The sequence below is a fragment of the Capsella rubella genome, unplaced genomic scaffold, assembly GCF_000375325.1.
Source record: "Capsella rubella cultivar Monte Gargano unplaced genomic scaffold, Caprub1_0 scaffold_3, whole genome shotgun sequence".
Classification (NCBI taxonomy): Eukaryota; Viridiplantae; Streptophyta; class Magnoliopsida; order Brassicales; family Brassicaceae; genus Capsella; species Capsella rubella.
Genome location: NW_006238921.1, coordinates 3,827,167 through 3,855,065, shown reverse-complemented (window position 1 = coordinate 3,855,065; position 27,899 = coordinate 3,827,167). Strand labels below are relative to the sequence as shown.

The 27,899-nt window shown below is 37.3% G+C and overlaps 7 protein-coding genes and 1 long non-coding RNA gene across 11 annotated transcripts; 4 read left to right on the top strand and 4 right to left on the bottom strand.

Annotated features, from left to right (window-relative positions):
- Positions 1-231: 231 nt before the first annotated feature.
- LOC17892670 (amino acid transporter ANT1) lies at positions 232-2,267 on the bottom strand. Its single transcript, XM_006296649.2, has 3 exons — positions 1,977-2,267; positions 1,219-1,863; positions 232-977 (listed from the first exon to the last, which is right to left on the bottom strand). The coding sequence occupies exons 1-3, from the start codon at positions 2,220-2,222 to the stop codon at positions 573-575; spliced, it is 1,296 nt and encodes a 431-aa protein (XP_006296711.1). The 5' UTR covers positions 2,223-2,267; the 3' UTR covers positions 232-572.
- A 728-nt stretch (positions 2,268-2,995) lies between these two features.
- On the bottom strand, positions 2,996-5,475 carry LOC17892655. 3 transcript variants are annotated; one of them, XM_023785906.1, is made up of 3 exons: positions 5,372-5,475; positions 4,032-4,930; positions 2,996-3,962 (listed from the first exon to the last, which is right to left on the bottom strand). In XM_023785906.1, exons 2-3 carry the CDS (start codon positions 4,923-4,925, stop codon positions 3,411-3,413), a joined length of 1,446 nt encoding a protein of 481 aa, XP_023641674.1. In that variant the 5' UTR covers positions 4,926-4,930; positions 5,372-5,475; the 3' UTR covers positions 2,996-3,410. The 3 variants fall into 3 exon arrangements, with proteins under 3 accessions (XP_023641674.1, XP_023641673.1, XP_023641672.1); XM_023785905.1 differs by adding an exon at positions 5,255-5,282 and having other exon boundaries at positions 2,996-4,930; positions 5,372-5,448; XM_023785904.1 differs by having other exon boundaries at positions 2,996-4,930.
- A 2,291-nt stretch (positions 5,476-7,766) lies between these two features.
- Positions 7,767-10,318, top strand: LOC17890703 (myosin-binding protein 7). The gene is made up of 4 exons (XM_006297404.2): positions 7,767-7,896; positions 7,988-9,488; positions 9,647-9,693; positions 9,888-10,318. Exons 2-4 carry the CDS (start codon positions 8,115-8,117, stop codon positions 9,991-9,993), a joined length of 1,527 nt encoding a protein of 508 aa, XP_006297466.1. The 5' UTR covers positions 7,767-7,896; positions 7,988-8,114; the 3' UTR covers positions 9,994-10,318.
- Positions 10,319-12,896: 2,578 nt separating this feature from the next.
- Positions 12,897-14,932, top strand: LOC17891109 (E3 ubiquitin-protein ligase PUB24). Its single transcript, XM_006299766.2, has 2 exons — positions 12,897-13,242; positions 13,565-14,932. The coding sequence occupies exons 1-2, from the start codon at positions 12,900-12,902 to the stop codon at positions 14,614-14,616; spliced, it is 1,395 nt and encodes a 464-aa protein (XP_006299828.2). The 5' UTR covers positions 12,897-12,899; the 3' UTR covers positions 14,617-14,932.
- Positions 14,791-18,902, bottom strand: LOC17892439 (T-complex protein 1 subunit eta). Its single transcript, XM_006297291.2, has 14 exons — positions 18,793-18,902; positions 18,434-18,694; positions 18,133-18,258; positions 17,841-18,044; positions 17,296-17,465; positions 17,071-17,206; positions 16,644-16,760; positions 16,417-16,536; positions 16,239-16,337; positions 16,073-16,162; positions 15,545-15,632; positions 15,367-15,455; positions 15,155-15,229; positions 14,791-15,073 (listed from the first exon to the last, which is right to left on the bottom strand). The coding sequence occupies exons 1-14, from the start codon at positions 18,805-18,807 to the stop codon at positions 14,990-14,992; spliced, it is 1,674 nt and encodes a 557-aa protein (XP_006297353.1). The 5' UTR covers positions 18,808-18,902; the 3' UTR covers positions 14,791-14,989.
- Positions 18,903-19,709: 807 nt separating this feature from the next.
- On the top strand, positions 19,710-21,490 carry LOC17891584 (syntaxin-121). 2 transcript variants are annotated; one of them, XM_006298107.2, is made up of 3 exons: positions 19,710-19,916; positions 20,037-20,596; positions 20,819-21,490. In XM_006298107.2, exons 2-3 carry the CDS (start codon positions 20,116-20,118, stop codon positions 21,280-21,282), a joined length of 945 nt encoding a protein of 314 aa, XP_006298169.1. In that variant the 5' UTR covers positions 19,710-19,916; positions 20,037-20,115; the 3' UTR covers positions 21,283-21,490. The 2 variants fall into 2 exon arrangements, with proteins under 2 accessions (XP_006298169.1, XP_023642119.1); XM_023786351.1 differs by lacking the exon at positions 19,710-19,916 and having other exon boundaries at positions 19,923-20,596.
- A 781-nt stretch (positions 21,491-22,271) lies between these two features.
- On the bottom strand, positions 22,272-23,123 carry LOC17891774. The gene has a single exon (XM_006298426.2). It carries the CDS (start codon positions 23,121-23,123, stop codon positions 22,443-22,445), a length of 681 nt encoding a protein of 226 aa, XP_006298488.1. The 3' UTR covers positions 22,272-22,442.
- A 1,210-nt stretch (positions 23,124-24,333) lies between these two features.
- LOC111831606 lies at positions 24,334-26,383 on the top strand. Its single transcript, XR_002834706.1, has 3 exons — positions 24,334-24,578; positions 25,959-25,985; positions 26,144-26,383. It is a non-coding gene; the product is annotated as an uncharacterized LOC111831606 (long non-coding RNA).
- The last annotated feature ends 1,516 nt before the right edge of the window (positions 26,384-27,899 follow it).

Sequence of the window (27,899 nt, the reverse complement as noted above, 5' to 3'; positions counted from 1 at the left end):
TATATATAAACCAAGACAACACTTGCAAGTGCCAAAAACTGTGAAAGCCACTTACAGAACTCGAGAGAATTTAAAAACTGACAACAACGGATTATCTGAAGAAACTCATAATCCATTTTGCATAACACCAAAGTACAGTACTAGGCATTCAAATCTTCAAGTTCTTCTGCTTTAACCTAAGAGTTCACACCATATTGAACATCCAGTGGATATGCACTTGCAAAAAAGAGATTCAATATAATATCCTATTATTCAAATTAATTGAAGTTACACAGTAAACGAAAACAGTATGGTTTCGGCTTTGCATTCATGATAAGAGACAGATATTTCGGATAAAATGGATCTCTATACCTAGCCTCGTACTGCAGTATTTAAACAGAATAAAAGATGCTTTTCAAATTAAACAAGTGGTCACTACTTTTCCTGAAACCATTAATAGACGAATCATACAACAATTTCACTTTTCTCACCATATTTCTATTTCACATTCATGTAAAAAGATATATGCATTTCTTGTTTGTTTTACCAAACTTCTTGTAGTTGTATACGTTGCTTTACACTGCCATCCTTTTTCACACTCCGACGATTGTGTTGTACGTACCATAAACAGCAAAGATCAACCCGCAAATCACGATGAATACATCGACGGATTTGTTCCATACATTTAGTGATGGACCGAGCAGCGTGAGGTGATAAGAAGCCGGCAACACAAACGATATGAGTGCACACAGGGTACTTCCTACTAGAGATGCAAATGTACCAAACCCTGGGACTAAACTCGCGATTGCTGCAAGTCCTACCACCAAAAGCGTTCTCGTCACAAAGATTGCACATTTTGAGACTGAACCTGTTTCGCTGCTGTACCCTTGATGATGCTTTTGAAGGCAATCTATCCTCTTCAGTTTCTGCTCTATGATCTCGTTAAGCGGATGTACCATGATTGGGAATGTAAACGTCAATCCCACACATAATCCAATCTGTTTAAACCAATGAAAATCAGGACGGATTGAGTGCAATTTTTGAACATGGTCAAGAGAAACACAGAGATGCTAATTTTTTTAGGTTAATGTACAAAACTATAACAGAATTCTAGTTTTTTTAAAATGATCTACAGATCTGTACCAAGGGTAAATCATAAGCACAAACAGAACCAATATTCATAAGGAAATGTGGAAAAAAATCAGCAACAAAACACGAGTAATGGCATAATTTTACTACCTGCACAGCAATGGCGGACCAGTTATTTGGGAGATTGAGTGTGATGATATCCTTTGTTTGATCGCCATAGGCCATATAACCACAAAAACCGAACAACACATAGACAAACGTAATCCCGGCAAGCACTTTAGCTAACAACTTAGGGAAAGCTTCTCTGTCCCTCATAGAATTTTCTAAAGCCAAGGTCATCGCAAAACCCTCGAAACAGAACACCGCAACTCCTCCAGCAAACGGTAAGCCACCAATGGTAGACGAAATGGCGGTTCTATCACTAAAGGAGAAGTCTCCATCAATCACCATTTCCACATTTTCTTTAACAACGAAAGACATTGCTATGATGTTGCATATATCAGCAAAGATGCTGAAAGGCGAGAGAGCTGACAAAGAAGTGATCCAAGACAATCCAACTTCGATTGGAACCAGAATCAAGATGAAAGAAACCATACTTAGCCCATACGAAGTGAATATGGATGACAAGTTTCGACCTATGAAGACAAGATACGCTACTGACCCACCGCATTGAGCTGTGAAAATGAGGAATTCGGTTAAGTATCGACCTTTTGTTCCCATACATTTGAAACCTAAATCACCGTATGTTTTCGATTCTTCTTCTCCTTCAGATTCTAGCTTGTCTCTGCACTGAATCTGCGAATATACAAATCATAACAACCCAATTTGAGAAATCGAGAGATTCCGAGAAACCACGGAGACTAAATCGGAGAAAGAGGTTTAAGAATTTTGGAAGAAAAGGGACTAACGAGGAGGAGCATGCAGTAATAGGTGGCGAATCCAACGATAATGACGCCGAGAGATCCGGCGAACCAACCGGCGATGCGGAATGCGTAAGGAAGCCCAAGGACGCCTGTACCAACGATGGAGACGATAATGTTCCCGAGCGTTTGAAGAGCAGAGGTTCTGTCTCCGCCGGTCGTTTCGGACGGCGGAGCTTTTATCAGAGGAAGAGATGGATCACCGTTCGCCGCCGTCAGGTCTTTGATCGCCATCGCCAAGATTCACTCTAGTTTTTTTTTTTTTTTTTTTTTTTAATAGTTTTTGTTTCGTTGCCAAGGCTTCGCGATAACATTGGAGACGTACGAAACTTTGCCGCCGCCATTTTTATAGGTAAGAATCTTACCGTAAAATGAACACCCCCGCACGAAATATTTACTTTGATGTGATGTGACGTGGCACCATAGCATCCCTTACATCTAGCACGTGCGAACCACGCGTTCCCGCGATACAGGTCTGTGCAGTTTGGAAAGCCCATAGATAAGAAGAATCGAAGAAGAAGATGGGAGAAATACACAAAAAAGAAATATATATCCACAGATTTGTTTCTTTCGAAATCCAGATTTCTGACAATAAGATTAACAACTGTTTTAGTGGGCAGTGAGGAAAATGTAAACAGATGGGAACAAAGGTTAGTAACAGTTTGTGTCAATTAACAATTTAATAGATGTCAGGGTAAGCCATAACTAAATTTTGTATACGCGTTTATCGTCTTTTAAAGGTTGATGGATATTGTAACTAAACTTATATCGCATCATGATATTGCATGTGCATTGTGCAACGCTACTAATACTAGAAATAGACAAACAATATCACCCAATACAAATAAATTGCACGATACATTATTACCACCATCAACCAGGTGACATTGTCGCATTCACCACGTGATTCACGTCAGTGTTTCTCCATGTTATCCATCTCATTTGATGATTTTATTTTTCGCAGTAATCATCTTAGCTTTGATTTTTGACTCATCAATAACTCTTAGTTACGTCTAAGCTTTAACTGGATTCAAACAAAAAGTTTACACACCAATCAATTTTACAAAATGTCCGAAACCACCGAATAACCTGCTTTGAGTGTTTTACCACCTAATGTCTAAGCAACGGCCTAAAAATAAGAAACCACCTATCTCTCTTTGAATTGAACATCATCAACCTGGTCTAAGTAACTTTTGCCGGTAGACCTTAGAAAGCTTTACGGAGATCGTGATCAGGTTCAGAACCATGATTCTCGTTTCTCGAGTCCTACCCTTCAACAAAAGATAAGAGACTAATTTGACCTTGCTCTGGTCTATGGGTCCAAAATGACTTATCAGTTACCAAACAGATATTAACTGAACATAATCAACGTATCTAAGTTTTATTGGCCCCAAGTAATGCCTATACTTCAATAGATCGTTCTCAGTTCACGGAAGCACGGAGACAATGTGGGTGATAGACACAACGTATTGCATGTATAAGCTTTCTCCTTGGCCCAACGGCTAAAGCACCCATCTGCTTTAGCTTCTCCATTGTCAAATTCGCCATTTGAAACTTATTCATCCTCTGTCCTTTCAACATCCTTTCAAACTCTCTTCCCAGTCCTATAGATCCAACCCATGCGTTCATTCCGCCCGCTTTCTCAACCTTCTTCTCCAGATTCAACACTCTCAGCTTCTCATTATCCATTACAACTGAGCTGCACATCACTCTAGGAAACCTTATAGGCTTGTGTCCCGCACGGCTCCTGTGAATCTCCATTCTTCTATCCGGATTCATTCTACTATCTTGCAGTGATCTCCTCGGCGCTGGAGCTTTCCTGGTTGTGAGATTGCGACCCATAACTTTCTCTGGTTTGTCTACTGGCGTGAAATCAGGACAGGCCTCAGGTTCCACGGCGTGAGCATTAGTAGTTTCGTGAGTATCTGTAACCAGGTATCTCAGCTCAGTTTGTGGCTGCGAAGCTGCAGGCGTCTGCAAAGTGCAATGTTTAATTACAGGAAGAGATGGAACCACTGTGTGAACAAGAGTAGCTTTGTGCACCTCTGCTCTTAACTCAGATTGTAACTGAGAAGTTGCAGGCTGCTGTAGAGTGTACAGTTCAGGTACAGGAAGAGAAGGCATCATTGTGTGAACGGGAGTAACTTTGCATGTCTTCGGTTTTAACTCAGCTTGTGTTTTAGAAGTTGCAGGCTTCTGCAAAGTGCAATGGTCCATTACAGGAAGGGAAGGCAGCATTGTGTGAACAAGAGAAGTTTTGAATGTCTCCGCTTGTGATTGAGAAGTTGCAGGTTTCTGCAAAACGATATGTTCCGGTAATGGAAGAGAAGACATCACTGCGTGAAGAGGCGTAGTAGTTCTGTGCGTATCCACAATAACATCTTCTTTGTCAACTTGTGACAGAGAATTTGCAGGCTTCTGTAACGTGAAATGATCAGTTACCGGAAGAGAAGGAACCACTGTGTGAATAGGAGTAATTTCGTGGGTCTGTGCAACACTGTCTCTTAACTCAACTTGTGACTGAGAAGCTTCAGGCTTCTGCAGAATGAATTGTTCAGGTAGAGGAATAGTAGGTACCAGACTGTGAACAGGAGTAGATTCGTGCGTATCTGCAATAACGTCTCTTAACTCAGCTTGTGGCAGCGAAGTTTCAGGCTTGTGAAAAATGAAATGATCAGGCAGAGGAAGAGAAGGCGCCACAGTTTGAACACAAGTACTTTCTTGGACATCCGCAAGGCCGTCACTTAACTCAGCTTCTAATTGAGAAGTTATTGCAGGTTTCTCCAAAGTGAAATCTTCAGGTGTCGGAAGAGAAGGCAACACAATGATGATTCTCTGCTTTTTAACAAAGAGCCAACCGTCTTCCTCCCCATCAAAACCCAACTTGAAAGGAACACTCTTGCTCGGTTCCAACTGTCTCGGCCTTAGCTTTGCCATTAGACCTGAGATTCCAAAACATCATTAATCTATAAAAGCAAACCCAACTTCCCATCACAAAAAAAAACTACACATTGCTACTTATTAATCATACATATTACATAACTAGGAAGACAAAATCACAAAAAGAAGGATTTCATTTTATTCACACAAAACGTCTGCTGTAAACCCATCACAGACGTTTCGAAAAAAAATATCAAAGCAAAACGAAGGATAATTTGTAGTGGTAAACCCATTAATCGAACTTGTAGTCTTCGTCTAAATCGGAGTAACAGCACAATTTCATGAAAGTGATAAAGAAATTAGAATCGAACACCAAAGACTCTTACCCAGTAAATTAGCGAAGAAGAATAAACCCTAGAATGCAAAATATGTTGTTAGCAGACAGAGAAATTGAGAGACCAGAGAAACATTTCGGATGTAGAAGCAGCTAAAAGGAGTCTTACCCTCTTACTCTGAGCTTCTTTCTGAGAGTGACGATGATGAAGATCTCTCTATCTCCGACCGGCGGAGCAAATCTTTTTTTTTGGATATTAATATCCTACTTAATTTTGACTACCTTAACTATTGGGAAATCGGAGAATATTAAAATACACATGTTGATGTTTTGACAAAATTTTAACACTAAAATATATACAAAAAAAAAAATTTCTAACTCTAAATTACGTGTCCTATAATATCAGCTTAGTGGGTGTTATTGGATAATGAATTTTAATATAGTCTAACTCTAACCCAAGTCTAATGTTATTTAATCAATGATTTTAAATACTTTACTCAAATCAAGTGTTATTGGTTCTTAAATTTGCAAAATCTTCATTAAAAGAGTTTAAAATCTAGTGTTATTGGTTCTTATATTTGCAAAATCTTCATTAAAAGAGTTTAAAATCTAGTGTTATTGGTTCTTATACTTACAATTATTAACGAAAGTCTTATGTTATTCAAGTTTGGTGGATTTTCACAAATGAATTCATTTGAAAAGCTTTGAGTGAATCTGAAACTGATTTCATGTGTAAATTATGTTAATCCGAAAACCAACCTTGTAACATGAGATTTGACAATCTAATAATAAATTAATAAAAGTTTCACACGTACATTATCAATATTTACAAACTCATTCACCCATGACCCAACACATATGTATCTCTCTTTATCATTTTTTCCCAGTTTTTTTTTTTTTTATCTCTAGTTAATGTGTATATTTGTTTTAACAGTTGTTGTATGATTCATTTGATCACTTTAACAAAAAATAAAACAATTTTCATCTTTAAAAGATATGTTAAGACTTCACTACAGAAATTTGAAATGGGAAAAAAATACGTGATGATAAAAGTTTGGTATAATTTCATTGAAAATTGTAAAATCATTTGTTATAGAATTCAATTCTATTGTTCAAAACCAAAAGATATCATGTGTCAGTGTAAATACAATTTCACTGATTTAAAGAATGAATAATATTAAATCAGTCTCAATGAACCCAGATTTTGAAAGTCTTATGAATTTTAAAATCTAATGGAGTTGAATTTAACTTAAACAACCAATAACACCCCTTTAGTCTTATATTATTTAGTCTTGTCTTTTATCTTTAATTTTACATTAAATATACAAGATGATATTTACTAAAAAATAGAAAAAATAATCTTAAACAACAATTACGTTGGAAAGGATAAAATAATGCGTTTTACCTACTGAATGAAAATAGTTTATTGTGGTCTATATTAGTATAATCATTCTTTTTGTTAGTATATGCGTTATAAATATTATAAGCACACGCGCGAAAAAAAAAAAAAGAAGTTTTATATTTAATTGACTTACAATTTTCACAGGAGTTTGAATTCTATGCGATTATAATAAAACAATTGTTAAAAATTCTCTTATGCTTTTTAATTTATTAATTAAAATTATTTATTGTGGTTTTACTTTAAAAATTTACTGTTTTTATTAACATTCGGGTTGTTAATATTAGAGATACGTGTAAACTAATAGAGATTCTAATATGAGCATGTTCGTTTTGTCGTTGTAGCCGTAACTTCAAGTACTTGTGTTATATTAAAAAAAAAAAGTTTGATTGTTGTTATGGTTACGGTAAGTATTGATGTTTGTTTGGTTGCTGCAGGTTGCTAGTACAGTTAACACCATATTCTGCAATAAAATATTTGAACGTTGATTTTATTTAGTAGGCAAAAACGTTACATTCGCTTATATTGCGACTAAACAAGCATGTCCTATATATATTTTTTCACGATTCCATATGTGTTTGAATTATAATGATCAACAATATAAACATAATAAAAATATTATAATTTTTCAAATAAATAAACTCGATTTGAAACTACACAAATCTTTGTGTTCATAAATCAATCTAACAAAACTTCACTCAAAAACTTAATTTGATGAATTTTGGAAGAAAGAAAGTTGACTTAAACCAATTTGTTACTGGTAGTATTGGATATGGGCCTTATAAAAAAAAAATTAACCACCCATATATATATATATTAAGATCATCATGCCGGCATGTATTTTTCGTAGGTTTATGAACACACCACAGAGTCAATCAAATCCAAACCGTTGATGACAAGCCACTACACTCAATCCTGAACGTTGGTTCATTCAGAGCATCGTGTCCTCGTTTATACCAAAAATAGTCTCTCTGTGATAAACCAGAGTCTCATTCAGAGACAGAGAAGACACTCCATGAAAAGCCTTCTTCGCCGTTTATTATAGCAAATAAAAACAAACAAAAACAATTTGGGGTATATTACGAATATTCATTATATTATTATTTTTTTTCCTTTTTTTCGTTTAAGCGATTAAAAAATAAAAAAGAAAAGGAGAAGCGCGCAGAGAAATTGAGTTGTTTTTGGTTTTCTCCCTTCTGAGTTTGTTTGTTTCGTGGAAGGGAGCAAAATTCTCCATTTTCGCTTTTTGATTTTTTTTAATTGTTTCTCTTCTCCGATTTCTCGGTCGCCAAGGGGTAAAGGTTTCTCATGTTTTGATTTTATTTTCCGATTGTGATTTTACGATTCCGAGAGAATTGAGTTTTTGCCGTTGTGGTTTCTCTGCAGAATTGGCTTCAGCTGGATGTTTTTATCTCATTCAATATTTAGGGCTTTAGTGCGATTTTAGGTTTCTTCCTGTGATTTTTCTTCTGGATTAGCTTTGTGGTGCCCAAAACTCCTTTGGAATTGGAGAATGGAGTCTCCGATCAAATGTTGTGATTGTGGCTGCGATTGTTCTTCACAAGGTCCATGGATTCGATCTATCAAGAGAAGACACGATGAATTAGTGGAGGAGAAACGTTTCTCTGTACCGGAGCTGGACGACCTTGACATGTTCTCGAATCCCAGAGTCCATATCGAGAACGAATGTGAATTACTACGCGAGACTGTTTCCAACCAACAGCAGACGATTCAGCATTTGTACAATGAGCTCGAGGAAGAGCGTAATGCTTCGTCTTCTGCTGCAGATGAAGCTATTGGTATGATTCGGAGGTTGACGGATGAAAAAGCTGCTCTCCAGATGGAGCTTACTCAGCTTCAGCGTAATTTTGACGGCAAAGTGCAATACGAAAACGCTGAGATTGCCGCTTTGGAAGATGTTGTCTATCGAAGGGATCAGATTATTCAGGCTCTTGAGTTTGAAACTCAGGCTTATAAGCATAGGTTGATGAGTTACGGGCTTACCGAGGCAGAGGCTGATTGTGACAAGAGCTTGCTTAGTCGTTACCCGAGCATGATCGACATTAATTCCGAATCTGACTTCCCTACTTATGACTACCCTCCTCTTAAGTGCAATATAAATGAGAACCAAGATCCTCTGGAGGCTGATATCTATGTTGCAGATGATGAAAACTACCCACCAGCTAATTCTCCTCATGGGCGAGAACATCTGAAGACTTTGGATCGCAGACTAAGCCAGATGGAGACAAGTCCCAGCTTTACTCAGTTGAATGGTGATCTTTCGGGTGCGAGAGGGAGGGATGTTTTGGAGAAGGGAATGGTTGGTGAGAGTCCTAGGCATCAAAGACAAGTTAGGAGGATTTCCCCCACTGGTTCAAGTTCACACTTGGGAGCATCTAAAGAACTAAGACCTGATGTTTTTGTTGATTCCCCGAGGTTCGAAAGCTACAGCTCCAAGAAAGTGGAAAATGTCTCGTATACAGAGAATAATAATAATACTAAAGATGACTCGTCAGAATTAGGAGATGACATGAGTGATAGAGTTTATACTATTGATTCCGTCCATCACAGCAGTGTGTCTTATAGTGGTGGTGTTACTGAACAGAAGCTTGAGGATGGCACTTCTGATAGCAATGTGGTTTTCCCGAGAGAACACACAGATCTTGGTGATCCTGATATAACAAAACTCTACATGAGGCTTCAAGCACTGGAGGCTGACAGGGAATCAATGAAACAGGCACTTCTCTCTATGAGGACTGAAAAAGCTCAAATGGTACTGTTGAAAGAAATTGCTCAGCATTTGTCAAAGGAAGTTGTCCCTCAACGGAGATTGCCTCTACGTAAAGCGTCTATTGCTGGGCCTTTGACTTTCACTCCCGTCTTTAAGGTGATTTTGCTTTCTGTCGCGCAATTCATGGGTTGTTGTCATGTTCTTTATGATCACTAAACATTCTGATTGGAAGCATTTTCTTCTAAAGCTGTGTCTTGTTGTCTACTGTTCTCACTCTTTAACTTGTTCTTTTGATTATTATTCCTATTATGCAGTGGATCACATCTTTTGTTTCATGGAAAAGAAAGGCTCGTCGAAGCAAGTAAGTAACCTGTAACAAAGAAGAAGTGGTTGATATATTAAACCGTGGCTAGCTTGCATTATAATCTCTTCTTCAATATTCCAATAACAGGGACACTGTTTCACTTGATAGTTAGAAAGTACTGTTGGATTTTAGGGAGCTGCTTCTGAAAATTCTCGCTCGTCTCTAATCTCTATTCCAATGCAAATATGCAGATACATGTTTGGAATGTCAGGAAACAACTTGGGCTTGAAAATGCTTCTAGAAAAAGCCCCTCGGTCACAAAAATGGCGATGTGTTCTTAGGAGCACCCAAGTGTGAAACAGATCCAATACTTTCAAGCAAACAAAATCACTCTCATGACTCTAGAATACAAAGCACATAGTGTCAAATACTGATGGATTGGATTGCAAGGTAACATTTGTTGCCTTTCTACAACTTGGAATTGGATTCTCATTCTTTCTTCATTGTGCTGTGCGATATTCATACTGTTTTCCCCAATATTTCAACTGTTGTATAAAAGAATTGGGTTAAAGAATGATATACCTCAGAGGCCATACAGTCTTTGTATGGTGTCCAACTTAAATTGTTTCATTCATGGGTTTTTTTTCCAATATTTTGGAGATTCATCAGAGTAAGTTCTTTTTGTTGTGAGTTTGTGACCAGCATAAGTCAATTACCACGTTTTTTTTTATTGTTTTTCTTTTGCCCATATATATGTTTGTATTTCTCCGAAATTATACCTAAAACTCTAATCACAAGCTTCGAATTACATAATTACCATCTATTCCATGTGGGTTTGGAAAAGTGACCACAGATCCAGCTATAGATTAGTTGATCCACTGACACCTTAAAAGCGGATCAGCCAATCCTGAGTCTGGTAAAACCAACAGATGAGACCTGATCTCTAAAGGGTAAACTCTCCTCAGTCCACTCAGATAGGTTTGCTCTAGGAGGGTTGACTCGGGAGAGTCCTAAAACGTAAGGGTAGATTACCTGTCATCAAACATCAGTGCAATATCATAACTCACAACACTCAATAGTGGACAGCATTCTAAATTAAGCAAAACTTCAATAATTTTCACATCAAGTGATGATGATCATAAAACACTCCATAAGCACTGCATGCTTATCAAACCACAGCTGCTGTGGTGTTGTTTGTGGCCAAAGGCAGAACGTGGAAAAGCTGTGAAGACATTAACAACAGATGTGTCTGCACTGTCCAGAATGTTCAACAGAGACAAACATTGGGAAAATGCTCAAAACTCTCTATTCAAACTCTTTTAACAAGGGACAACATGATTTCAGGATCTCCATCTTCGTTTATTCGAGAAAACGACAACTATGTCTGCTTCAAATCTCAAAGATGATTCATATTCATTACAATGCTCTCTTTTAAATAAGGTACAACAGAAATTGCACCTAGCTTCCTTGAAGTTGTAAGCAACCATGTTTATGTGAGTCTTCACATGTAACTTTCCGTCAATAGATGCGCTGTGGGGGTAAAACATACCGACTTTATCAGTCTGAGTGCTAGTGATGGTCTCAGGATCCTAAGCTTGTGTTTTCGGGTCAAACATGGAACCGACATCTTTGGACATTCCTAGTGCATAAACCTTTCCATCACGTGTGAGAGCGGCAATCCAGAATCAATAAGCTAGAGGAGGAGGCTTCCTTGTAGGACAGGGGTACCCCGATTTCATATATTTCAGAACCAACCGTCACCAGACTCGAAAAGCATTGGGAGTGAAGCCAAAGCATACCAACTTGATGACTTGTTGGTCTTCTTCTCCTCATTGGCTACGGTTTGATCAGGCTTCCGGCAGAGGGTGAACCAACGATAACCTGAGAGGCTGTTGAAGCAAACATAGAGACAACTCTCGGTGGTGCCCAACAGCCAAGAGTGACCTGGTCTCTGGTGAAGCTACGAGAGATCGAAAGCTCTTGGAGACGAGGGATAGAGTCGGATAGTACAATCTTGGCAAACGTGCGAAGATGTTCAATACCAAATCGACATTAACGGATGTGGTTCTGTAGGCGATGTCTTACTCTTCGTCTTCCTCTTCCTCTTCCTCTTCCTCTTCATTTTCTTGATCAACCTCTCCTCTGCATTAGAGAATATATTCTCAGTGGGATATCACTTTGAGGGTTTCGGCCGATGGCGGCAATGTTTACTGTTTTATAGGAAATAAAAGTTGTTGGGCTTTATGGGCCGTTACTATATTGTAACACTTCACCTTCTTTTTCATTTCTGGTCGGACGTAGCACTTCACCTTTTTTACGCTCGTCTTTTAGGTTCAACAAAATATTACTCTGCTAAATTGTGTGTTAACGTGGTCAATATTGAGTTAACTGTTAAAAGGGATATTCCTTTTATGGGTTTAATTTAGTAAATTACTAATCACCAAAGAATAAAACATAGTAAATTACTAATCACCAAAGAATAAAACATCGTTTAACATTCCCTACTAGGAAAATAAACTGTTTTTATTTTTTCTTTCTTTTTTTTTGTCATCTTTTTTTTTTCTTTCTGATTTGGTATTTTTGTTATAAAATATAAAACTCTTTTTCTTGACAACATTCCTATATGTATATATGTTGATCTTAAAATGAAAAATAAAATGATATTTTCTCTTTGTTGACCAAAATCCACTCGATTTGAATTTTATAATTCACTCCATGTTTTATACTATACAATTTCATTATGTGTCAATAGAGTCAGCAATATATAAATTCAAAATGTTTGTAAATTAATGAATACAATTAGAATTAGGTATCCGGTGTTGGCTCTATTGGTCATCATGAGTTCTAAATTCGAGTTCTACTTAGGGCCCCTAAAAGAAGAATAGATTATATATTTGCTCAAATGATTCTCTTATTCGAAGAAGAAGACTTTGGTTTAGATTATTACCAAAAAATAAAAAATGATTTAAGAGAGGGATTATTAAAAAAAATTGCAATTTAATAAGTTACGTGCATGATTTCGTTGACAAAAGAAACATACAAACACGTGTCATGTGTTTAATAGTGAATATTCTTTGTCTAAAAAAACATATGTTAGTGGAATTCAAAAGCAAAGACCAATCAAACAAATCTTTAGTCTCTCCTCAAGTAAATGGAGCCGCCACCTCTTACCTCCACCACATGTTTCTCTTCTTCTTCTTCTTCCTTACTAATATTCTCTACATATATATCATTAAAAACTCATACGTACGTATTCTAGTCAAATGGATCATGAGGAGGAAGAAGAGATCGAGATCCCTAATTACTTTATCTGCCCAATCTCACTTGAGATCATGAAAGATCCAGTCACGACCGTTTCTGGCATCACCTACGATCGCCAATGCATCGTTAAATGGCTCGAAAAGGTCCCCTCTTGTCCCGTCACGAAGCAACCACTTCCCTTAGACTCCGATCTTACTCCTAACCACATGCTTCGCCGTCTCATCCAGCACTGGTGTGTAGAGAACGAGACTCGCGGCGTTGTCAGAATATCAACACCTCGAGCTCCTCCCGGGAAACTTAATGTTGTCGAGGAGATCAAGAAACTCAAAAAGCTCGGCCTAGAAGGTACATAACATACTATCGAGTCCGGTTGTTTCGAATAACTAACTCGGTTTACTCAAGTTATTTTAAAATCCGGATTTATTTGGTTCGGTTTGATGTTAACAAAACTATACCTCGGTTTTGGGTTCATAAATATCAAAAGTATATATAGATGAAGAATTATTTCTAAGGTACTATATGTTTTATATGTAAACTTAGCTAGAGAGGCACAAAAGAAAACTATGTTTGTTAGGTTCGGTTCGAACAAATGAAAGTATAGTTTGGTTGTTTTTTTTACCGATCGGTTTAAGATTAACAATTTTGGTTTGGTTTTTAAATCGTCTAGCGTTACGAAGAGAAGATACGTTGCAGAAGCTTGAAGTTTTGGCAATGGAGGGAAATAACAGGAGATTTATGTGTGAAGCTGGCGTACATAAGTCTTTGATCTTGTTAGTAGTCAAGTGCACTAGCGAAGAAGAAGAGGGACGACGTGGTATCAAAGAGCTAGATGAGTCTCTTCGTCTTCTTCACTTGATCGGTGTTCCATCAAATGACGCAAAAACAATCTTGATGGAAAACGATCGAATCATGGAATCGTTGACTTGGGTTTTACACCAACAAGACTTCTTCAATAAGGCGTACACGGTTTTGCTATTGAGGAATCTAACGGAATACACTTCCTCTCATATAGTGGAGAGATTGAATCCCGAGGTTTTCAAAGGGATCATAAGGTTTCTCAAGGATGTAGTAAAGAGTCCTAATCTGACGAGCCCTAGCGTGAGTGATACGGTACAATCTTCAAGACCTAGCTTGGGAAAAACGGAACCATCAAAACATGATCATAGTTTGGTCATCAAACAAGCGGTGACCTCCGCGCTGATGATTCTTTTAGAGACTTCTTCGTGGAGCCGAAACCGATCGATCCTAGTTGATCTCGGTGCGATTTCTGAACTCATCGAGCTCGAAATGAGCTACACAGGAGAGAAGAGAATGACAGAACTTATGTTAGGAGTTTTGTCTCGTTTATGTTGTTGCGCCAATGGTAGAGCCGATTTTCTTGCTCATAGGGGCGGAATCGCGGTTGTCACAAAGCGGTTACTGAGAGTTTCACCTGCAGCAGACGATAGAGCTCTATCTATCCTAAGCACTGTCTCAAAATTCTCGCCAGAAAACATGCTTGTGGAAGAGTTGGTAAACGTGGGGACAGTGGAGAAGCTCTGTACCGTTCTAAGAGTTGATTGTGGTCTGAATTTGAAGGAGAAAGCTAAAGAGATACTTAAAGATCATTTTGATGAATGGAAGAAGTTTCCTTGTATTGATATGACTCTACTTACTAAGCTTCTAAGTTCCTCACCCAAAGATCAACTCAACGAGTTTTACTCACGAGTTGGTGTTTAGATTTCCTCTGTGTACTCGGATAGAGAATATTTATAATCTGCCGGACACAACACATACTTTTTAGTTACTCACCATATTCAAGTGTGCTGCATTCAATCAAATTCTACATCGACCTATTAGATCACAATGAGTCAATGATGATGCATAAAGTTTAAGTGATACAGAGATCCTTGATTAAGCAAATGTAATTTCTTAAGTGTAACCAAAACCACTCTAAAACTTCTGTTTCACAGATTGTATAGACAGACATAACCATCGAGTATTCTAATTGAAATACACAAACCAAATAATAGCTTTTTAAACTCCAAAACCAAAATTCAACAAAAATCGAAATTAGAGGAGAATCCCACAAGTTTGGCATAAGAGACAGAGCTTATCGCCTTCGCATTCCACGGCCACGACCTCCACCACGTCCTCTCCCCATTGCACCTGCAGCATCTCCCTGTGCACTCTCCGACTGCAATTTACAACAATTATTAAAACAACATTCACACATTATCACAGCATACAAAAGAAAATGAGAGCATGTGTTATATACTTTAGGGTTCTTCACAGTCTCGTCCACACTTAGAATGAGGCAAGCCGCTTCAGTCGCAGCATTTATTGCATTGATCTGCCAGGAGAAAGGGAATCAAACTATCAATAAACTTTGCAATGAAAGATCCCGACACAAGATATAGACATATTCATCACTGGCACAACAATCTGAAGAACGAAAAAAGAGTGGAATAGAATGGAATCTTGAAATACCTTCACAACTGCTGGTTCCCACACGAAGTTAGCAAAAGAATCTGCTATTCCACCAGTATTAATGTCTACTCCATAAGAAGCTCCTTCACCTGTTATACACAGATATCATAGATAAGATCAAGAGGCTGCCCATCACAAGATTAATATATGAAGCTTGTGACAGTGAGAAAAGGCTCACCGCTTTGCATGGCGTGTTTTTGTCTTAGTTTATTTAAGACATCAGTTGCATCAAATCCAGCATTGTCACATAACTGTCGTGGAATAACCTGTAGTACCACCACAACCAGTGTGATATTAGATTTTTGTGTTGTGTATCAAACGTGAACCAACAAATTTCAGATCCCGGTCAAAGATCCTCCTTAATTAGTTACTGAATAACACAGAACACCTTCGGAAACTCTTTTATTTTAATATTTATATGAGCATACAAGCCACAATAGTGAGATTTTCATAAATCAATAGGCACAAAAGCAAAATATCCAAGCCAACCAGTGTGATATTAGATTTTTGTGTTGTGTATCAAACGTGAACCAACAAATTTCAGATCCCGGTCAAAGATCCTCCTTAATTAGTTACTGAATAACACAGAACACCTTCGGAAACTCTTTTATTTTAATATTTATATGAGCATACAAGCCACAATAGTGAGATTTTCATAAATCAATAGGCACAAAAGCAAAATATCCAAGCCAACCAGGAACTGTACCTCCAGAGCCTTTGCATAAGAATTGATGAAAAGCTGTGATTTCCCAGCAATTGTTCTTGAATGCTGCCTCAGGTACTTGCTTATCTCCATCTACAACCAAGGAGGAATGGTTCAAACCCAACATGCACAATATTAATACTGAACCACAGTGATGCAGGACACTTACATCTATAGCTCCACCTCCAGGGACAACAGTTGAGTTTTTAACAGCTCTTCTCACAATCATAATTGCATCATGTAAACTCCGCTCAGCTTCTTCGATGAACTGCCATTAATTTTTTTAAGGAATTCATATATATGCTGATTAGTTTTCATTCATGAAGCCTCCGATATTTGATGTATACCTGATCAGCTCCACCACGGAGGACAATAGTGGCTGTACGGCCTGAAGGGCAACCACTGAATATGTTAAACCTCTCCCCACCAACTTGTTTTTCCTCGAAAATTTCACAAGTTCCAAGAACCTGCATAAATTAAAAACATTCTCTGATTCATATGAATGAAATCGACAAGTCACTGAAAGCTAGTAAGCGTATCCAATATCAAGCAAAGAAAATTGTTCTTCACGAGCCTCATCTATTATGTTGTTAACACTTGTCTGAACTGTTCCTCCAGCTGCTGCAGCCACACGGTTAAGATCTTCTTCTGCTACCCGACCAGCACAGAAAATATCTCGATCCGCAAAGTACTGCAACAAAATGTCAGGCAAAACACAGTCAAGCTCTCTTAAGAAGTACAAAAATAAGACACCAAAAATGAAAGGTACACTGTCGTGTACAAAACAAAGTACAAGAGCAGAGAACTTATTCATAGGTTGCTGAGGACAATACACTAAACACACAAACTTACAAGTGCAACTTTAAAGTGCTGCTGATGCTTAATAGTCATACACTGAGAATTAGAAGACTATAACCTACCAATGTAATCATGCCTTTAAATTGCCAAACGATATTTTCAATTTCTCCAGTAGATGAGGAAAAAAAAAGATATCAACAAACCTGAGTTGCTAAATCACCAATTGCCAGTCGAGAAAGAACAACTTTTGCTCCACTCTCAACACATTTGTCTAGCTTGTCATAAATGATATTCCATTCTGCATCAACGATTGACTGGTACTGTGATGGATCTGACAGCCTGTGAACAATGGGTAAAGCCAAGTCAAATAAGGTGAAAAGATGCTTCATTGTAGGGAAAACATAAAGATAAAGAGCCAGAATACTGACCTAATTTCAGCGTTTTCCTTCTCAGATTTCAACTCCAATTCGATGTTAAGTAAGAGAATTTTGGGGTTAACAAATTTCTTAGGCTGTTGCTCAAAACCCGCATATGAGAATGTCTTTTTGAAAGCAACACCATCAACGAGGAAAGAGTCTCGCATATTGCCACCAGGAACCTGGAGAGCAAAACATCACATTAGCTTAGATGAATCATTAGCCTAGCTTTACAGTACAGGCAAAAATGGAATTTTCCATTACTTGACTTGGATCATGAAAAATCTCATTCAAAGACAATCTGTTATAGATGTCCATCATATGGACCCTGTCGCACTAAGCCAATTCACACTTCCCCGAATCTAACTGGACCTATGAAATGATGCAATGAATAGAGGCAGAATGCAGCAGATAGGCCATTTGTGGTACAAGATTGCGACTAGAAAACTGCTTGATAACAAGACAATTGTATCCTAGTTTAAGACATTCCCAGAATTCCATAGAATGAAAAAAAAAACACAACAGATTTGTAGTAAAAAAAACAAAGATTTGTTTACCTTCTTGATCCCAATCAGATTTAGCCTGTCGTCATGACCAATCGCCATAACAGCATCAACAACCATTGTAGCAAAAAACTCCTTTTCCCCACCGATAAGCTTAGATGAAAGAGTAGTAGCAGCGCATTTAGCCAATAAACCTTTCTTTTCCTCTACACTCTTCCCCTCAATGCTAACAGCGAGTTCTTTAACTTTGGCAATTGCCTACATCAGTAAAGAGTAGTGATTAAGGTGGAAGAAGATCCAACAATTAAAAGACTTGTGATTCTACTAAGGAAAAGAAAATACAAACCAAAGTGCAGGCAGTGCGGTAACTCCTGATTAAATTCTGGGCGTGAACACCATCCTCAATAAATGGCTTAGCCTCCTTCAAAAACTCTGCTGTAAGAAGAACAACAGTTGTTGTTCCATCACCCACCTAGCCAAACAACAGAAAGTTCATAGTTCAAAAAATCAATCACCCATTCTAAGATCTGAAAAGATCAGACTTAAATTAAACAGTTGAGATCCAAGATTGGATCAGTAAGTAGCTCAAAGTCAGAACAGAGCACACAAAATCCAATTAGGAAACGAGAATGGGGAGAAAACAAAACCTCAGAATCTTGGGATTTAGCGATATCGACGAGGATCTTAGCAGCAGGATGAATAATGTCGAGGAGCTTCATGATGGTAGCACCATCGTTGGAAATGGTGACGGATCCTTTATCGTCGTGAATGAGTTTGTCCATCCCTCGTGGCCCGAGCGTGGTTCGAACTACATCTCCAACCGCCGTGCAAGCGTTGATGTTGCTCAGTAGCTGTGCTTTCCCTTGAGATGTGTCCGTACCTTCCTTCAACAGTATGATCTGCGGTTGCTGCTCACGAAACCAAACCAAAGTAGTGGGGCATCAGTCAGTGTCTTAAACACATATGTATGTAAAGCAGAGAGAGAGAGAGAGTAGATGCGACTTACCATCATCGACGCCATTGTAGATTTGTAGATGCGTGAAGAGAGCTTCGGAGATGTGAAGAAAGTGTGAGAAATGGAGCAGAACGAGAGAGAGAGAGAAAGTTAGGGTTTAGGTCTTGGGATGTTTGTTCGTTCATATAGAAAGAAGCAACTAAATCAATCGATGTTCTTAGAACCGGACCGGCCGGTTGAACCGATAAGTTCACCCAAACGCAGCGTTTATAGGCACGACAAACAAACCCAAATTAAAAAGTTAGATAATTAAAAAACTATTCACAAATTTCTCCTTACACACATTTGTTTAATGGAGTTAGACTTTTATTAGACCTTCAAGTTCTATATAATTGTTGAACTTCTTAGTAAGTGTTATTGTATGTTTGTCAAAATTCCTGAGTATTAGGCCTTTTTTTTTTTTTTTGCCGAATCATATAACTTGTCCCTTCACTTGGGCTCAAGCACAGAGTCACAGACGAAACTGTCATTAGACGACCAACTCATTCACAAAACTAAAGGCTGAAACTGAGAATGGCCGAGTCGTCGTGACAGACTATATTTAAAGAATACAAAAACCAAGTTTGAACCATTAAAGTGCATGAATAGTACAAACCTGATCGATCAAAATATGTTAGCTTTGTTGTTGTTATATGATATGTAAAGGTTTAACACATGAAAAAAAAAAAAAAAAAAAAAAAGGTTTAACACATGATCCGGAAGACCACACACACTGTAAACGCGGGCAGCAGAGTGCATTAGCTTGGGGGACTTGAGAAAGATATACACATACATTTTTTTTTTTTTTTAATAATCAATTCATCAATAATGTTCCAATGTATTTTTGTTTTGTTCCAAGGCCGACAAAAATAAAATAATAAAATCCCATTTATAATAATAATTTAGGAATGCCTTGAGTTACGAATTTGCGATTTGTTTCCATATTTTTCGTTTACCATATGGGGACAAAGGCGCATACACGCTTTCACTTTCAACTTCACCTTCCCTTCTCCGCCATTGTTACTTTCTGAGAAGCTTCCAAGTCAACCCATATAGACTTGCTTATTTGACCTCTTCTGCTTACTTTATAATCCTCCTTTCGGACTTTTCAATATAACCGTCTACTTGAAGAATCAGTACGACTTCTCTCCTCCTTTCTTCTTTTAAGTCTTTCCTTTTTGGATTTCGATCTCAATCTCTCTCTCTCTCTCTCTCTAGATTTTTTCCGATATTTCAATGAACGATTTGTTTTCCAGCTCGTTCTCACGCTTTCGCGGCGGCGAACCATCCCCTCGCCGAGACGCTCCCGGAGGAGGAGGAGGCGACGGGGTTCAGATGGCGAACCCAGCGGGATCAACCGGTGGTGTGAACCTGGACAAGTTCTTCGAAGATGTTGAATCTGTGAAAGAGGAGTTGAAAGAGCTAGATCGGCTCAACGAAGCACTCTCTTCCTCTCACGAGCAGAGCAAGACGCTTCCCAATGCTAAAGCCGTGAAGGATCTCAGGTCTAAAATGGACGGTGACGTTGGAGTCGCCTTGAAGAAGGCCAAGATGATTAAGGTTAAACTCGAGGCGTTAGATCGCGCCAATGCTGCTAATCGGAGTCTCCCTGGCTGTGGACCTGGTTCTTCCTCCGATCGAACCAGGACCTCTGTCCTCAATGGTCTCAGGAAGAAATTGAAGGACTCTATGGATAGTTTCAACCATTTGAGGGAGCGTATCTCGTCCGAGTATAGAGAAACTGTACAGAGGAGGTACTTCACCGTCACCGGCGAGAATCCGGACGAAGGAACCCTGGATCGACTTATCTCCACTGGTTAGTTTAATCGTTTCTTCCACTCAAAATCCACTTCCTAAACATCGATATGATGAACAACTGGTTTTCACAACATTAACTTCAGATTTTGCATTTAGACTATGAAAATTCGATATGTTTTGCTAGTTCATAGTTTGCTTTAGAGCTGGGATTGATCTCTGAAAAGCAAGACATGAGTGGCGTGTGACATTTGGGGAATTTTTGCTACTGTTTCTGTTGCAGGAGAGAGTGAGAGATTCATGCAGAAAGCTATACAAGAACAAGGAAGAGGAAGGGTGTTAGACACCATTAACGAGATCCAAGAAAGGCATGACGCGGTTAAAGACATTGAGAAGAATCTCAGGGAGCTTCACCAGGTGTTTCTAGACATGGCCGTGCTGGTAGAGCACCAGGGAGCTCAGCTGGATGACATTGAGAGCCATGTGGGCAGAGCTAGTTCCTTTATCAGAGGCGGAACAGAGCAGCTACAAACCGCTCGGGTTTACCAGAAGAACACGCGGAAATGGACATGTTATGCCATTATTATTCTCATCATCATCATCATTGTTGTGGTTCTTCTTGTTGTTAAACCATGGAACAGCGGAAACGGCGGAGGTGGTGGTGGTGGTGGTGGAAACAGTGGAGGAGCTCAGCCAAATTCAGGGCCACCACCAAGTCCTCCTCAGGCAAGGCGTCTATTGCGTTGAAGTTGAGTTTTGTTATTTGCAAATATATTCTTTCTTTGTGAAACCTTCAATCAACCCAGCTTTGTGTTCCACTTTCTACTGCTGGTTCGTTCTTAATCTCCCTTTTATTTTGATTTTTGCTAAAGAAATTAAAATTTGGGTTAGATTAGAAAATTAGTAAAGCACATTCTCTTTGCATCTATGTTTGCTATATATGGGTTATTTTTTACTTTTTGTGATGATTTCAGGGTTTATCGTTCTATTTGGTTTAAGTATATGAAGCATTTGGAACTAAACTAGGTTCTATCAACAGGTAACACAAAAAAAAACAATTTATGTCTTTGGCGTTTTCCAAATTAGTTAGAGCATGATACTATATCAAGAGTTTGGTATTTATATATGAGTTGTTCTGGTCTCCGAGAGATGTAGAGATAGAGAGTACTTTGGAAGCAAAAGAAAAGTGTTTTTATCACTAAACAAACAGAACAGAACATAAACAGTAAACACTAAAAAGAGAGTAGTTTTATGTACACAAAACTATTCAAAAAAACAAGCTAGTGATCCTCTACCTTGCTTCCTATATGTCCTCTTTCTTTTACTCGCTTCGTCCATCATGAATTAGTCAGGAATCAGCAGGATAGAAGGATGACAATTTCACATTGATATATATAACACACATCCAATTTTATAGAATTTACATCAAGTCAACTAAAACGTCTTAAAATGTCAAGTTGCCTACTAGATGTATTGCAAAGTGCAGACACTAGCTATATTACCGTTCAAATTACACCTCAGCATTACAATCCAAGGAAAAGGCCTGAACCAATAACTACGAAAGAAAACATATCCCTCCATGAAAGGACATATTTGAGAAAAAGGTAAGAAGTACGTTTAATTGTATGGTTTCTTTTTGTAAACACAATGTGATAGAATAGATGAAAAGAAAAGTGTGAGATGAATTCTAGCTAGGTGTATCATACAGACTACAGTGTTGAACATTCAAACGCATGAAGGAAAAAAAAAACGAAAGGCTATATATATACAATTAATAAAAGTAGAGCTAGAAACTGATTCGCCAATATAATGACAAATTAGGGTTCATTATAACACGAACACAAATCAAAACTTAACTAAACAAACGAGATCGACACAAAGTGCTGATGAGAGAGGGGTTTACGGGTTCAAGATGGGAGCATGGCGCGACACACAGGACAAACCCCACTATTCCTAAGCCACTCCTCGACACACATGCGATGAAACACGTGCTGACACGGCATTAGAGCCGCCTCCACATCCGACGTCCCAACTCGGATCTTATCCATGCATATCACGCAATACCCTTCATAATCAGACCCAACGATCACCGTCTCCAAGTGTGTCTCAACCGCCTCATCACTCGCAGGAGCCACCGCAAGTCTCACATCCATATCACCACCTCCTTCACCTGGAAACGTCCAAACAATCACATCCATCGTGACTTTGATCCTCTCCACGTTACGCAACGGAGAGATCGCATCAAGCTCCTTCAAACCGACGATCTCATCAGTGAGCGTCCTAACAATGGACGTATAACAAGGGACTTCGATCAGATCGAGAATGTGGTAGACGATGGCTTGTATCTGGTCCTCATCTCCACCGATCAGCCAGTCCTTATCGTATCGTTGAATTTGATGAAGGGTTCGAGTTTCAAGATTGGTGAGATCCTCGTCTCCGTCTGAATCTACATCAGGGGCAAGAGTGTAATCCACTTGGAAATCGAGCATTAGGTTTTGGTTTTGCCCTAGATCGACGACGTCCTTGTTGTAGATTGTCTCGACGGAGATGAGACTGTCGGGTTCGGCTTCCGTAGCATAGAAAACCATGATGATTTTTATTTTTTCATTCAATGTTGAGTATTATTGAAATGTGGAAAAAGTAGAAATGTTCAAAACACAAACCAAAGCAGAAAAAAAAAAACAGAATCGAGAACTAGAAGCAATAAGAATTACATACACTCAGACTGACACTACAAGAAAACAAGGCAAAAACCTACCAATTTTCCTACCAAACTAGTGGTAGGATATATTTTCTACCATTTATCTAGGATTTTTTTACGAAAAACGAATGTTGTAGGAAATTGGAAGTATATTTCCTATAAAACTTTTTTGTGAGAAAGTCGTAAGAAAATATCCTACGAAAATCCTACCAAAATACAGTCGTAGAAAATTTCGTAGGAAATATGACATAATATGATAGGAAATTACGTAGTAGGAATTTAGTAAGAAATGTTCCTACCAAATTCTTACCAAAACTATTTTGAATGAATTGTTTAGGAAATTGGTAGAAAATATTTCCTACCAGTTTCTTACGTATTATATCTCGTAGGTTAATCGTAGGTTTTATTCAACATTTACATTTTATTCAACTATCTCCAATATTTAAATCTGTTTACATATATATTTATTTTACATTTTTAATTAATTTTAAAAATATTTGTGGTTATCAGTGACACTATTATTTTCTAAATTTTAATCTTTACAAAATTCTAAAACACTAAATATAACCCAGAATTTAATTTATTAAAGTAAAAATCTAATTATTTTTAAGCCTAAACTATAAGAAATAAAAATTTATGTATACAAAAATTAGAATTCAAAACTTATAATGTAAATCTTTCATTTTTACTAGAGAGCAATTTGAAAAAAAAAACAAAAAACTTTTGTATATCTAAAAAAATATAATAGATACATCTTATATATATCATGTACACTTTTATATAATAAAAAGTATAATAAAAAGTGATTTAGTAAATTATGTTAATGTTTAATCATGTAAGTAGATTTTTTTTCTCTTTAAAAACTGTAAAGATATTCTATGTAAAACATCATAGTGTTTCTTTTTTTTTTTCATCAACATTGTAGTGTTTTAAACAAAAAATAGAACAATTTTTTGTTTCATTTAGTAAATTGGGGTTTGATGAAACACACACCAAATAGAGAAAAAAATATTTAACTTAAACAAAAAACATATTTAATTTACCTACTAATTTCCTACCAAAAAAAATAATACCTAAATTCATCCTTCTCCCCGTCGTCCTCCGCCTCTTTCTCTTTTTCTCTCTTTGACACAACCAATTCCAAACCAGATTTATAATCTAGTATAATTTTGATCTCGAGAAGGCAAATGAGGAGTAATTAGTGATGGAGACTTAGGAAACGTGAGCTATTGTTACCCAGATGGATGCTGAAGAGAGATTCATTGGACATAAGTGCTCCATTCAGCTGGAGGTGTAGAGGTTCTTCTTGCGAAGACATGGGAAGGGATTCTGCGAATTACAAGTAAGTTTGTGAGGTTATTGAGTTTCATCTTTGACAGTGGTTTTGTCTGAGTTCGATCAGATTCAATCGGGTTCGATTTATGATTTGGACAAACACAAACTCATCCATATCTGTTGTCTTCTTTGTCCGCCATTGTTGGCCACGAATTGAGCTTTATATTCTCTATCTCGAAGTGGGTTTTACGAATATTGGTTAGTCTTCTTCTAAAATTCGATTTTGGATTCAAACTCTTTCGTTGTTGCATTTTGGGATTATGAGAATTCGATTTTGGTTTCAAGCTCCTTCCCTGTTGTTGGATTCAAATCTCTGAGTTTTTTGGTTACTGTAACTCTTAGCTTTTAGGGAAATTAGCAGAGTTGGGAGAAGACTAGGAGTAGCTATTATTACGGTAATGGAGTTTCTTTATGGTACTAAAGTGTCAGATTCAGACTTGTTTCTTGGTAATTAGGTTCACTGTGAGACTTTTAAGCTTGGACACATTTGATTTCGTTGTGCTTTAGTACTGCTGCTATTGATTTACAGTGTTGAGGTCTTGAGAATAGGGTTTACAAATGCTGTTAATCTTTGGTTTATGCAGTTTGTTTTCACTTATGAAATTCTTCTTCTTTTGTTGACATAGCTAGAAGAAACATGGACAGCTTTGTTTTCTGGAATTAGTTACGTTAAGTGTGTTTCGTTTTGGTGAGAGATCATAGCAGAACGTTTACGTGTATTGCCTTGGTACGTGTTTGTGTTAGTTATGCATTTTTTTGCAGTGGTTTTCTGTTGGTTTGTTTTCACTTCTCTCAGATCTGTATCAATAGAGAGACAATGTCTTTTGTGTTAATTATGTATTCTTCTTTCTTAGAGTGAATTTTCTCAGAATTTTGAGCTCATCTTTGGGTTTTTTTTAGATTTCTCTTTAGTATAATGTATATGAGCTTTATGTGTATAATGTACAGAACCAAAGGAGTGTTTTTATGTGTGTGTTTTTTATGTGTTCTAAAAACACATAAGTAATGGAGTTTGCTTACGGGAAGCTTGGACGTACTTAGTCCACTAACTCATGAATGTGTTGTTCTTTGAAGGTGTTGTTGTCTGGTTTGTGTACTTAGTCCACTAACTCATTTCGTTTGTAACTTCTGGTTCTTCTTCTTAGTTTCCTAAGTCACTCTAGTTGATTAAGCTTTTTTGCAGCTTTAATTTGTTAAGCATGTTATGTGATCTCAATTGGTGTTTGTCTGTTGAGTTTTTGCAGCTTTTTTTGCAGATTCTAATTAGTTTCTTTGGTCACTCTTGTCTTTTTAGTTTCGTTTAGGGTTTAATATCAGTTAAAGACTCTTGATTTTGATGTTTTGGTTTGTAACAGGAATAACATGCTTTTGATGTTTTTGCTTTCAGATTGATATTTGGTGAGTCTTCTCTGAGGTAAGTAGCACCTTCTTTTCTGTTTCTTTTTTATGGCCATTTGGTTTTGATAACTAAAACAGTTCGTAATGTGTCATACATATGGTTTTGATAACTAAATAACATGCTTAATACATACTAATGTTTCATAATTTTTCATTTTGAATACCATGTATCAGTGGTGAAGTTATTAACGAGAAGAGATTCAAACATTGAAGGCACATGAATTGGAGAAAGACGCTTAGATCAAATACCTCATGGAATGCAACAAGCTCTTCATCCTTATTCGGTAAACCCTGAGCGTTGATGATGAAGACGATGCAACACAACCATAAATGTTTTATAATGTTGTTAAAAAGTTATAAATACTGATTGTATCACATTTGAGAGTGAATTAATAAATTATATTTTTTCAGCAATTGGATTTTTCTTTTTTTTGACAATTTTAAAGATCAAAATTGATTGATTTAAATAGTGAATCGAAATTAATTAATTAATGGATGTATGTTATTTGTAGGAAAATAGAATGAAACTGTGGTAGGAAATTGGATTGAAAAGTTTGGAAGGAAACTTGAATGAACGCATTATTTGTAGGAAAATTAAAGGAAATTATTTGGTAGGAAATTAGAAGGAAACGGTTTCCTACGCTTTATTGGAAGGAAAACGGTCAAAAATACCCTTCGCATTTCCTACGATAATACCTACAAATGTTCCTTCCGTGCGGTTTTGGTAGGAAATTTTCCTACCAATATCTTACCAACTACGATTTCCTACGGGCGATTTCCTACCATTTTTCTCGTAGGAATAGCGAAAGAAACGGCTGTTTCCTACCATTTTTTCACGCAACGACCCGTAGGAAATCGCTGTATTTCTTATAGTGTGACAAGGAAGCCGCGGCAACCACAACACCACAAGAACGACAAGGCAAGATCCTTGTCGTTCTTTATCTTATGTCCACAAGGAAAAAGAAAAAAAGATGAGATGTCCATCATTTAAAAATACTTATTCTCTTTATCTTTAAATTAATACTGTTTCAGAACTTTATAAAACCAAATATAAGTTTTCTTTTATAATATTTTTAAAAACAATTGTCAAACACTACTACTTAATAGGTTGCACAATAATGAAAAATGTGGTCAATGCAATTATTAGCATTAAATAATGACAGGAGTACAGGACGATGAATGAAATTGTTAATTTCCAATATTGACTTGGGGAGGAAATTCAATTTAATTGTGCAGATATTTAACAGCACAACCCCCATAGCGATTTTTACATGTTGGTTTTTAATCCGGGTTTTAGTCTTGGTTTACCAATTTGGTTTTTAAAGAATAGTTATTGTAAACCCCAAACAATATGGTAAAATAATAAGTTAGTTTTGAATAAATTTCTTAAGGAAATGTATGTACTGTATTTATGAAATCTTATCTCTTTATTTCAACTCTATTTAAATGAGTTCCCGCGTATTCTTTCTTCATATGTGTCCAATATCACTTAAATTTCAAGAAGGGAGAAATTAAACAAACACAAAGAGTGACCATGACAAGAAAAAAAGGTAAAACTTGCATGGATAGAGAATGACAAAGCAAGAGCAGTCGCTTTGAAAAGATATATAACAGCGTTACAGAGAAAGTGAAAGAACTAAACATATTGTCTAATGTAAGGGCTTGTCTAATCATTACCAGCCCTAATGACGCTAAACCAGTGGTGTGGCCATCTCTTGAAACAACTCATGGCCTCCTAGACCAGTTTTATGCCTTACCAAAGTTCATGCAACATAAATATGCGATGAGTGTCGAGTCATACCTAGAAGAGAGGATCAATAAGATTCAAGAAAAACTGGCTGCGAATAACAACGAGAAAAAGAAGTATGCCATAAATGAGATGATGGCCCAACTACAAGACGGGAGTATAAGTATTGCGGATCCTAGCTGG

Bases quoted from the DNA above. Each gene is read 5' to 3' on its own strand.
- LOC17892655 (XM_023785904.1), bottom strand. From the start codon at position 4,925: ATGGCAAAGCTAAGGCCGAGACAGTTGGAACCGAGCAAGAGTGTTCCT.
- LOC17891109 (XM_006299766.2), top strand. From the start codon at position 12,900: ATGGATCATGAGGAGGAAGAAGAGATCGAGATCCCTAATTACTTTATC. The intron at 13,243-13,564 runs GTACATAACATA...TAAATCGTCTAG, and splicing joins CAAAAAGCTCGGCCTAGAAG to CGTTACGAAGAGAAGATACG.
- LOC17891774 (XM_006298426.2), bottom strand. From the start codon at position 23,123: ATGGTTTTCTATGCTACGGAAGCCGAACCCGACAGTCTCATCTCCGTC.
- LOC17892670 (XM_006296649.2), bottom strand. From the start codon at position 2,222: ATGGCGATCAAAGACCTGACGGCGGCGAACGGTGATCCATCTCTTCCT. The intron at 1,864-1,976 runs GTTAGTCCCTTT...GTATATTCGCAG, and splicing joins ATTACTGCATGCTCCTCCTC to ATTCAGTGCAGAGACAAGCT. The intron at 978-1,218 runs GTAGTAAAATTA...TGGTTTAAACAG, and splicing joins GGTCCGCCATTGCTGTGCAG to ATTGGATTATGTGTGGGATT.
- LOC17892439 (XM_006297291.2), bottom strand. The intron at 18,259-18,433 runs GTTTTGTTTTCT...TTGTTTGGCTAG, and splicing joins CTAAATCCCAAGATTCTGAG to GTGGGTGATGGAACAACAAC. The intron at 15,230-15,366 runs GTATTTCAAGAT...TTCTCCTGGCAG, and splicing joins GGGAACCAGCAGTTGTGAAG to ATCAATGCAATAAATGCTGC.
- LOC17891584 (XM_023786351.1), top strand. From the start codon at position 20,017: ATGAACGATTTGTTTTCCAGCTCGTTCTCACGCTTTCGCGGCGGCGAA. The intron at 20,597-20,818 runs GTTAGTTTAATC...TTTCTGTTGCAG, and splicing joins GGATCGACTTATCTCCACTG to GAGAGAGTGAGAGATTCATG.
- LOC17890703 (XM_006297404.2), top strand. From the start codon at position 8,115: ATGGAGTCTCCGATCAAATGTTGTGATTGTGGCTGCGATTGTTCTTCA. The intron at 9,489-9,646 runs GTGATTTTGCTT...CCTATTATGCAG, and splicing joins CTTTCACTCCCGTCTTTAAG to TGGATCACATCTTTTGTTTC. The intron at 9,694-9,887 runs GTAAGTAACCTG...GCAAATATGCAG, and splicing joins AGAAAGGCTCGTCGAAGCAA to ATACATGTTTGGAATGTCAG.